The sequence below is a fragment of the Amblyomma mixtum genome, chromosome 3, assembly GCF_055824585.1.
Source record: "Amblyomma mixtum isolate Tamu chromosome 3, ASM5582458v1, whole genome shotgun sequence".
Classification (NCBI taxonomy): domain Eukaryota; kingdom Metazoa; phylum Arthropoda; class Arachnida; order Ixodida; family Ixodidae; genus Amblyomma; species Amblyomma mixtum.
The window spans coordinates 2760354-2770885 of record NC_143014.1 but is presented as its reverse complement, the minus strand read 5'-3'; the positions used below and the strand labels follow the sequence as shown (position 1 = coordinate 2770885).

The following is a 10532-nucleotide window of genomic DNA, read 5'->3' as shown; positions in this document are numbered from 1 at the left end:
GTAATATGTGGGCAAGAACTCCTCCATTGTCCGTGGCCAGTGAGGGGTTCATAACCAGCAGGCGGCCTGATCGTGGTCAGTGCGACGCGCCAATATGTCGCCGTTGGTAAGCCCAGTTAAGCTCCAGGTACTTGGCGCTGACGAGATCATGATAGCCACTGTAGCTCTCACCGCTTGAGCAGATGTTTGCAGCGTGTTCTGCACAACACCCGTGAGGCTCTGTACGAGGCCCAAGGCGTTGCCAAGGCGTTGCTTAACAGGTAAAAAACACAGTGCAACTTGCAGACAAGGACAAAGAAAAGACTGACACCACAGCACTGTGGTCAGAAGACGAGCGAGCCTCTGCAGAAATGCGCGTTCTCCAGGGCTGTGGAGAGGAGGTCTCTCCGTTCTAAGAGGGGAAAGGGGGAAAGCCTGAGTGCCCTCCCTTGCAACCCTACCAAAAGGCGCGCGCATAATATTGCGTGATAATTACGCGCGGCTGTTGGCACCAGATTCATACCGATCCCCACATGCATTTCTGCCAACCGTGCAAGGGGAGAGCGGCGCCTCAAGAGTCGTGAGCCCCTGACCAGAGGATGGAAGGCCAAACGAGTGTGCGCTGTAAAGATGTATTTATTCACTCGCAATGTAAAAAATGAGTCACCAGACCAGCCAGGGGGGCTGCCGCAGCCGGTGGGCGGGCACTCCGCTCACATTGACGGGGATGTTGATGAGGGCCCGTCGCAGGCCATGGGCCTCGAGTCCGCGTCGGATCATGTAGCCGTCCTTGCCCAACAGGAAGGCGGCCGGGATGCTGCAGTTGCGCCGCGTGCTGTCGTCCATCATGTCCACGTACTGGTCGTCGTTGCCTGGGTCGCTGTCGGCCACGATGACGGCAAGCGCCCCCTGGCGCCGAACCTCGACACACTTGGTGAGGAAGGAGCAGCCGCCGCGCTCAACGAGCACCACGTTATGGCGCAGCTCGAGCCGGTTCACGAGGCTGGCGCAGCCCTGCAGGGGCTCGGACAGCACCAGGCCCACATTGGAGAGCTGAGAGACCTGCAGGGAAGAACCACCCGCCTGAGGAGCCGCGACACTCAATATGACACTGGGGCTAGTCCGTTAATTGCCAAAAAACTGCGCGAAGACGACAGGACAAGAAGAGGCACACACAAAGCACCTCTTCTTGTCCTGTCGTCTTCGCGCAGGTTTTTGGCAATCACTATGCCTGGAAAAAAGAGCAGTCGGTGCTGGATGGGTACCCTGAGCTGGAAAACTATGCTAGAAAACCAATAAGCATTTGGGAAACCAGAATGCCGGGTCATAAGCACAGAGGGGTAATTCAATGGAGAAAAAGCAGCTGTACAGAAAACGGAAAAGTGAAGCCAGGAAAGAACCGCTCTATCACAATTCAAGGGGCAGCAACCTGCTGCTTCAAGAGAGATAGCCTATCTTGGAACAGGATGCTTGTAGCAATTCAACATATTAGAATATATGGCAGCATCCATCCAGATGTCGATACACGCACAGTCACTGAGGCTCTAGGGTTTAAAGATAAAGGTCATCTGCATAGTTGGATACAACTTGAGACTGCAGTGAAGCACCGCCCACATCCAGCTCCCGCGCACAGAATTTCCAAAAAGTAGTCTACTGTTTAAACATTTCTTGTTAGTTAAACAAGAAGCTTCTCACAAGAAAAAATTATCAGCTCTAGAATACGTGGATTGTTTGATATAGACAAACATTAAAAAGCTGATTTCATTTACTGTCGCGATTGGCCAGCGTAAAAATACAGGACGCCGTGGATCGTGGTCCAATGTCAGCAACTGCTGTTGTATCCTATTATAGTAAAAAACTAATGAAAGATCGGTGGCTTAAAAGCAGGGCAGTGACAAGATACGAATGGAACCAAGTAAAAGTCAACAGAATTTGATTTCCTTTTACAGGGATAAATTTCTAGACATTGCATGCAAATTGGACAGATGAATACAAAAAACCACCGATACAGCAGAGTATGTGTCAGCTTCAGTGTTCCCCCGGCTGCTGCAGAGCGGCTGGCAGGGACAATCAATCCCCGTGTGACGCTGGCGACTACGCCATTTCAGGCTGTGTTCTTGTGAGAACAGTATAATCATTCGAAAGCTTAATGCACAAACTGTCAGCCAGTGCATACCACTATTGGGTAGCCACATTATCAACCGCACAGAGACGATATTGCAGATGACGAAATCAGTAGTTCCGTTGACATAATCTACTTCAGAGACATAGCTTTCAGAAACTGCTTCACTAAGAAGTTTCGTTGGTGTACATATAGATGCTTATCCAGGCTGCATTGGATACAAAATTAGCACTGGTTGAACTGCATTTGATAGCAAGCGTTGCTATTTCGGACACGAATATCTTCTGCGCATGACCAATCACCACTGTGCCTTGCCAGGGCAGCCCACAGAGGCGTATTTTGATGGCGTCGTCCCTCCGTAGGAATATACCCTGTCACACTGGAAGAAATAACGTCTTTTTCCAAGCTAAACAATCTGAAAGAAAGTTATTCGCAAATGATAGCAATTAGTCGGAAAAATAATAGAGCATAAAAGGTGTTTGAAATTGTTGTGCATTATTTTTAACACTTCTATCGAAATAATGCCACCAAGCTTTGTCCTTTCGCTTGTTCATGCTGAAAGCATGCAGAGGCGCCACTTGGTGATGCGACCACTCAAGCCGGACGCAACAGATTCTTGTGGCTGCTTTTGGCATTCCATCTCCAGCTAGTGGGCTTGTAATAGGGGGGATAATACATTTTTTCCCGTTTAACCACGGCTGATACAATTAAAAAACGTCAGTCCCCACCCTGTGATCACGCACGCTATCAAGTGCACGCCGACCATGGCGGGCCTCGCTCTGAGAGAACAAAGGAACGACACTTTGGCTGACACAAACAGGCATTTATTGCCAGCTAGCAACAAAATTCGCTAAGGAATTGAGGACGTCCGACTCACCAGCATGGTTACGAGTGAATGTTCGCCCACACTAGAGCCGGGAAAAAGCTCCGTGGCCAGTCGGGACGAGATGCGGGAGAAGCCTCGCCCCACTGACGAAGAGCGGTGTGGCGCGCTGGAACTTGAGCGTGCGTCCAAGTTCCCGAGCCAAAGAGAGAGTAGACTCCCCCGCGCGCACAGGCACCCTCCCTTGTTCGTTAGGGTAACCAATATGGGAAAACGAGGAAGCAAACCACAGGGGACGAGCAAAGCTTCAGGATAAGCGTGGCAGAGAACAGCGGAGAGTCATTCAGTTTTTAAAGGCAATTTTTTTAAAGCGACAGTGTTAAGGAGCCCATGTCATAGTCGTCACTGACCGTGAGCAGAAGTTGCGTTGGATTTAGTGCCACATAAATACGTGCCAAACGCAAGGCACAGAAAATTGTTGGTGTAAAGGGCGTAGTAAGTTATTTCGTACTACATAGTGAAGATAAAAGACAAAAATTTAGAAATGGCTAATGGTAAAAGTATTGTATATGTGGTTTTGGTTCCGATTTGGGGATCACCTGCCGCCAGGGGCACCAGTGTCGCTATGTGCATATATATATATATGACTGCATGTGGCAATAAAACGGGATTGTTTGGTTGCTGGCAGTTCGTGTACTTGGGTGGCACCCGCCACTACAACATTGGCGACGAGGATGGGATCATTTCGGGGGCGTGACTTTCGCCGCTTGCTTTCCGGCGCCATGAGCATTTCTGGACTCGCGCCGCCGCCCCCGTTCCTGCCTGTGCCTGGTCGACCTGCTGTTGCGTGGCCGCAATGGTTCCACATCTTCGAGAACTACCTGCTTGCTTCGGGGGCCTCTGACTGCACGCCGGATCGTCGCAAAGCACTACTTCTTCACAGTCTCGGCGTAGAAGGTCAGCGCAAATTTTACACATTACCACTTTCATCGTTGGACAACTCCAAGCTCGGTGAGCTTGCTACTGAGAAAGCGTCGCAAATTGCTACTGAGAAAGCGTCGAGAGATAGCAAGGGCACAGGCAACACAAGGCCTGAGGTATCGTCGTACGATATCGCAGTCGCCGCTCTGCACGCTCATTTCTCGGCAACAAGCAATGTTGTTGCCGAACGGCATCAGTAGGCGAGTCCAGCAAGCTGGTGAATCAGTGAATGAGTACATCACTGCATTGCGGGAGCTTTCTGCTACATGCTCTTTTCCTGTCGAAGAAGATTCACTGCGTGACCAGTTCGTTGCGGGTATTTCGTCTCGGAGCTTGCGCGAGCGTCTTCTGCTTGAAGGATCGTCTCTCTCGTTCGCTAGAGCAGTACTACTGGCACGGCAGTTTGAGCAGGCGTACAATGATTTGCAAGAATTTCCTTCTGTAGATGTTGGACGCATAAATACTCGTGGAAATACGCCTACGCGTACACCAGAATCCGACGAGAGCTCGAAGCGGTCACACAACCGCCAGTCTCATTGTTACCGCTGCGGTTCATCCCAGCACAATGCAGCATCAGTTCGTTGTCCAGCCAAAAGCAAGCGTTGTCACCATTGCGGTGTCATGGGTCACTTCCGCTCTGTTTGCCAGAAACGAGGCTCCGCTCCGGTGCGTGAGGTAGACAGCCGAGATTCTCCTAGCGAGGAAGTTTTGAGCATTCTGGCTGTGACGACGGCCGCTCGCTCCGCTGTTCACGTCACAGTTTCGATTGGCCGTGCGGACATAACTTTCCTTGTAGATTCTGGGTCGTCAGTTTCCATTGTTGCACACGATCTTTTTAAGCAGTATTTTGAAGGCCAAGTACTTTTGGCCCTGACTGTTCGGTTACTGGACTATTCAAAACAGCCAATTCCGGTTCATGGCTGTTTCTTCGCTGACGTTACGTACAAAGCTGGCACAACAAGCCTCCTTTTCTACGGCGTAGAACAAGGCACCTCACTCTTGGGTATCGATGCCATCAAGGCGCTCGGTCTACAGATTGATGGGTCATCTCTTCAATGCCCTGAAATGACGCTAACGTCTAATTCGTGAAGGGAACAGCGCTCTGACCCGACGAAAGCCGTGTAGGATATTAACCTCCCAAAGGAATTAGTTAGCGAGTTTGGATCTCTTTTCGATGCAGGCCTTGGCCTCACGAAAGGTTTTGTGCATCACGTCAAAACGCGATCCACGGTGCAGCCAGTGCAATCCAAACTTCGGCGCCTTCCGCTCTCGCTACGACCATTGGTCTCGGAAAAGCTCCATCGGTTGGAAAATCTGGACGTGATAGAGAGGGTGGAGGCATCTGAATGGGTGTCACCCATTGTGGTCGTTAAGAAGAAAGACGGAGGTATTCGCCTCTGTGTAGACCTTCGACAAGCAAACAAAGCTGTCGTAATAGACAGCTTTCCCCTTCCTCATACAGAAGAGCTATTGCATAGTTCAGTGGGGGCTACAAATTTTTCTAAGCTATCGCATCAGCTTACCACCAGGTCATGCTTCACCCTGCGAGTCGCGATTTGACCACATTTATAACTCACGAAGGCCTCTTTTGTTTTAAACGAGTGTGCTTCGGACTGGCTTCCGTGCCTTCTGCATTTCAGAGTATGATGTCCAAAGTCCTGCAAGGATGTAAGGGCGTGCTTTTCTATATAGATGATATTACAGTCTTCGGCAGGGCCGGCAGGAGCACATAGATAACCTTGCAGCAGTACTTAAACGCTATAAAGAGGCAGGACTCAAACTGAACAGCAAATGTATCTTCGATACGCAGGAACTTTCATTTTTGGGCCACAGGATCACAGCAAGTGGTATTGTTCCGCTGGAGGAAAAGGTTGCTTCCATCAAGGATACACCAGCACCCACCAATGCAGCCAGCCTTCGATCGTTCCTGGGACTGGTCGAATACTACTCTAGGTTCGTTCCCAACTTTGCCGATATGGTTGAACCGATGCGCGTTCTTCTTCGAAAGGGGCAACCATTTGTTTGGTCTGGTGAGGTAGACTCCAGTTTTCGAAAGATCAAAGAGGCACTTGGATCCAACATAGTCCTGCGGATGTTCGATGCATCTCTTCCAGTTGTTGTTTCCACTGACGCTTCAGACTGCGGGCTTGGAGCGGTTCTCCAACAGGAGAAAAACTGCCCACTGTCGCCTTTGCTTCTCGAGCGCTTTCATCTGCAGAGAGGAGATATTCAGTAGGAGAACGCGAAGCGCTTGCGTGTGTTTGGGCGTGCGAGAAGTGGCATGTTTACTTGTGGGGACGCCATTTCACGTTGCTTACTGACCATCAAGCCTTGGTCGCATTGCTGTCTACTCAAGGGCCAGGAAGGCGTCCTTTGCGGAGAGCACGGTGGGCGGAGCGCCTACTGCAGTACAACTATACAGTAAAGTACCGGAAGGGTTCGCAAAATCGAGTAGCAGATGCGCTCTCTCGTCTCCCTGCGTCACCTCCTCAGGAAGAAGAGACTTTACCACATGAAACTGTATCAGTTGCCCTTATACCTTCTTGCATTACCAGGGAAGAGTTTGAACAGGCCCAGTCAGAAGATAGCACACTGCAACGAATCAAGGCCTACATTGAATCGTCCTGGCCTGCGCACAAATCTCTGCCGGGTGAGCTTCAACCTTTCTTCAAACTTTGCGATGAACTGTCAGTGGTGGACAATTTGATTTTGCGTGGCGAACGCCTTGTGGTTCCCGCATCACTTATAGCGCGGATAATTACCGCTGCTCATGAGGCTCACGCTGGAATTGTACGAACGAAAGCACGTCTGCGAGAAAAATTTTGGCGGCCAGCCATGGATAGGAAAGTCGAGCTAGCTATTCAAACATGTAGTATATGCCAGGCAGCGGACAAGAGCACGAAGGTTATGGCTGCCCCATTGAACCCGGTCCCCTTACCAAAGGATCCGTGGCTAAAGCTGGGCATGGACATTGTTGGCCCATTTGAAAGAGCACCACATGATTGTTGATATGCGATCACGCTAGTCGACTACTTTTCTAAGTGGCCTGAGGTATACTTTTGCAACCAAGCCACAACACGCACAGTAACAGACTTCTTGGTGTCAGTGTTCGCACGTGAAGGTTACCCAGAGGCAATTGTTTGCGATAACGGGCCACAGTTTTCATCTCGAGAGTTCCAAGCTTTTCTGCAGGATCGCGGCATCTGCTTGCGGCATTCGTCCGTATACTACCCGCAAGCCAACGGACAGGTAGAACGGTTCAACAGAGTTTTTACAAGCTTTGTTCAAGTGGCTACACTCGAGCAGCGTCAAACGGTAACAGAATACTTGGGCATTTACCCTTGTACGCCGCATGCCACCACTGCAGTTGCCCCAGCACTTCTCCTGCATGGACGTCTGACAAGGACCGACCCCAGTGCAGAGCTCCACCGCCCACGCGAGCAGGTGAAGCAAAAGCACCAATCCAGTAAACTACACACAGACGCTCGTCGCAGGGGAGACCAAAGTGGACCTTGTACGAGCACGCTTTTAAAGGTGACCCGGCTTTTAGCCACCCAAGAAAAGTGATAAAGCAGGGGCAATCGTCTCTCCAACTTGATGATGGAAAAACGTGGAACGCTTCAAAGTTGTCAAGGATGCCACGAGCTTCTGCATCTCTCTGTGGGTGGGGGGAAAGGAGTGATACAAATGACACCGCTAGGGAAAGCAGCGCACCGCCTACCTTGGAGAGACCCGTTTCAGAAGCGCCAACCGGAACTTCAGCTGTGGCTGCTGCGAAGCAGCCGCCTATGCCACCAGTGACCGGCTGTGAGCCGGAAGAGACTTCGCCTGCCGCCAGTGGCTTCTCAGAAGCATCGGTACCACAGCGTAGGGTACAGCCATCAAGGAATAGACGACCTCCAGACCGCTATGGACACTAAGTACAGAAAGACACGTTTTGCAGTGAACACGAACCTGTCACAATCTGCACGAGTGTTGAGTTTGCTGACGTTGTGAAATATGGACATAAATGGAGTTGTATCTTGTTTTCCTCTTTTTGTTTTATATTTTTGTATTAAGTGCATAAGACAAGCACATTATTGTTACTGTAAATACAATTCTGTAAAACAGCGCTAACCTACTACCACTAACCCATGAACCTGTTTCTTTTTGGTTCCGAGTGTCGCTGTGTGTGTATATACGACTGCATGTGGGGCAACAAAGCGGGGGATGGTTTGGTTGCTGGCAGTTCGTGTGGCACCCGCCGCTACAGCAAAAAGCTTTAAAGGTAGGCAAGGATCTCGAGGATCCGAACCAATGAAATAAGACACCTCAGCCTACTTCTCAGGAAGTTGCTGAGGTGCATCAAAAACAAGTGAGGCGCTGGTTTAGAATTTAGTTTATCAAGGTATGTCAACAACTGCTCTATCACCTAAGAGCAGCAATGGATGAAAATGAATATGTTCATTATAATAGTAAAATTTTTCAGTTTTTTTTTAGTTTTGTGCATGGCAGTAAAATATGGTTTAGTGTGAGCTCGTCAAGCTTTTGGGGAAGGTGAAGCTTTTGATATCTATAGACTGTTTGAAATTTCCTCGAGAAACTTAAAATACACAAATCAACAAGTCCTTGGTCGCCCGCAACATGGGGTGTAATGGGATGCAGATTGTCGTAAAATACCTTTTTCATAGTTTAAGTTTATACACGAAATTAAATGTGGTTTACTGCAAGCTCACCAGCACACATTTCGCCAAGAGGTTTGTCTTGTTTTGTCAGTAAGAAGTTGTGCAGAAGGTGTGTGACCAATGCGCAGTCGAAATAAAATAACTTCTGCAAAGCGTTCACGTCTGCATGATTTCCATACTCCTAAAATGGGCTATACAGAATTCAGTTGTTTACCTGCTCTTCCTATGCAGCCTGAATCAGAACATTTATTCACGTAGAAATTGATGCAGAAATTGCTGTGCAGTCATCTGGATCCTTAGCCGCTATGGCTAGTGATGGATCCACTACAAACATTGTCAGAGTTAAACAATCACTATATGGAGAATTGCAATGAACAACAACACGCGTTTAGCTTGGTGCATCAGATTGCTTGTTGAGATAGTGCCGTTTTAGTTTAGAAACAAAGTTGGACGTGTATTTCATGTAACACGGAACGGTATTCCATATTTTAGCCCCGGTAAAAGATATGGAACGCCGCCCGTATATGTTGCGAGCTATGGATAAATTAATATTATTGTGCTGTGCCTGCCTAGTGTCACGTTTGGGAGAAATGAATATGGAAGAAGGATGTGGAGAGTTGGTGCTAATTATCTGGTGGACTAAAATGGCCGTTTTGTACTCGCGTACATTGGTGAAGGGCATTATGTTTAATTCATCAAAAAGAGGTTTGGATGGTATTGCTGTCGGTGCAGATGATATTATTCTGACAGCCCTTTTCTGGAGAGTGCTAACTTTTGCTAAGTAAGATGTGAAGGTGAAACCCCAGGATTCAATACAATATATTAAATGGTTATGGAAAACGCTGAAATATATCATTCGTAGTGTGTTCTTGTCAAAATGTTTTAATTAGTGCATAGCATCCAGAGGTTATAAGTTGTCTATATGAGGTGCCCATCATCATCAAGAGTTGCTCCTAAATATTTGTAGCTTTGAACCCTTTCAATGGGTGAAAGCAATGAACCTTGCTTTTTTTCAACATTTGTCAGTGCCAAACCAATTTGCTGCAGGAGATTCGGCCTTTTCTGCCCACTGATCAGATATTAGTAGAGCTGTGTCATCTGCGTACATGACTGCTTGTCCATGCTCAATGTAACGATCATTTATAAAGAGGGAAAAAAGCAGGGGGCCAAGTACTGACCCTTGCGGAACTCCTGTCCTAACCTCCCCCATTGAAGATCTTTGATCTGAGATTTGCACGAATTGCATGCGGTTAGTTAGGTAGCTACGGAAAAAATTGCTGGCTGGTCCTCGAAATCCATAACTTTCAAGTTTCTGTAACAAAATGTCATGGTTAACAGTGTCGAATGCTTTTCTAATGTCAAGGAATATGCCTATAATAATCTTGTTTGAATTTAAAGCCCGGTTAATTATTTCTGTTGCTGAGTGTACTGCTGTGCCTGTTGAGTGATCTCTGCAGAAACCATGCTGTTCTCTGGCTAAGATGCCATATTTTTCAATAAAATCCTCTATTCTGTTAGCTATTAGTTTTTCGAAGAGCGTATTAATGCAACTAAGTATTGTAAATGGGTGGTAATTTTCGACATCATTGGGATTGTCGTTGTGGAGGATAGCCTGCCACTCATTCTCCATTTACTGTGCATTTATTTCAAACAACCTCTGTGCGATATGTTCACGAGTGTTATTTGAACAAATTTTGCCTGTGCTGCGCATGCATCTGGCTGGGGACCCAGCAGAATTCAATGTTATGTTTCTGTGTAGTGACTTTAATAATGATTCACTTCACTGCCAGGGTGGCTCAGTGGTTACGGCTGCTGACCCGAAAGACGCAGGTTCGATCTCGGCCGTGGCGGTCGAATTTCGATGGAGGCAAAATTCTAGAGGCCCGTGTACTGTGCGATGCCAGTGCACGTTAAAGAGCCCCAGGTGTTCGATATTATCCAGAGCCCTTCGCTACGACGTCCC

At 48.2% G+C, this 10532-nt stretch overlaps 1 protein-coding gene across 1 annotated transcript in view; it reads right to left on the bottom strand.

Moving 5' to 3' along the window:
- Window positions 1-597: 597 nt before the first annotated feature.
- Window positions 598-10532, bottom strand: part of LOC149349112 (protease-associated domain-containing protein 1) — a 41178-nt gene continuing 31243 nt past the window's right edge. Inside the window, exon 3 of the mRNA XM_089578068.1 lies at window positions 598-1041. Coding sequence (XP_089434194.1) covers window positions 643-1041 — 399 coding nt within the window. The 3' untranslated portion in view covers window positions 598-642. The remainder of the gene's footprint in view (window positions 1042-10532) is intronic.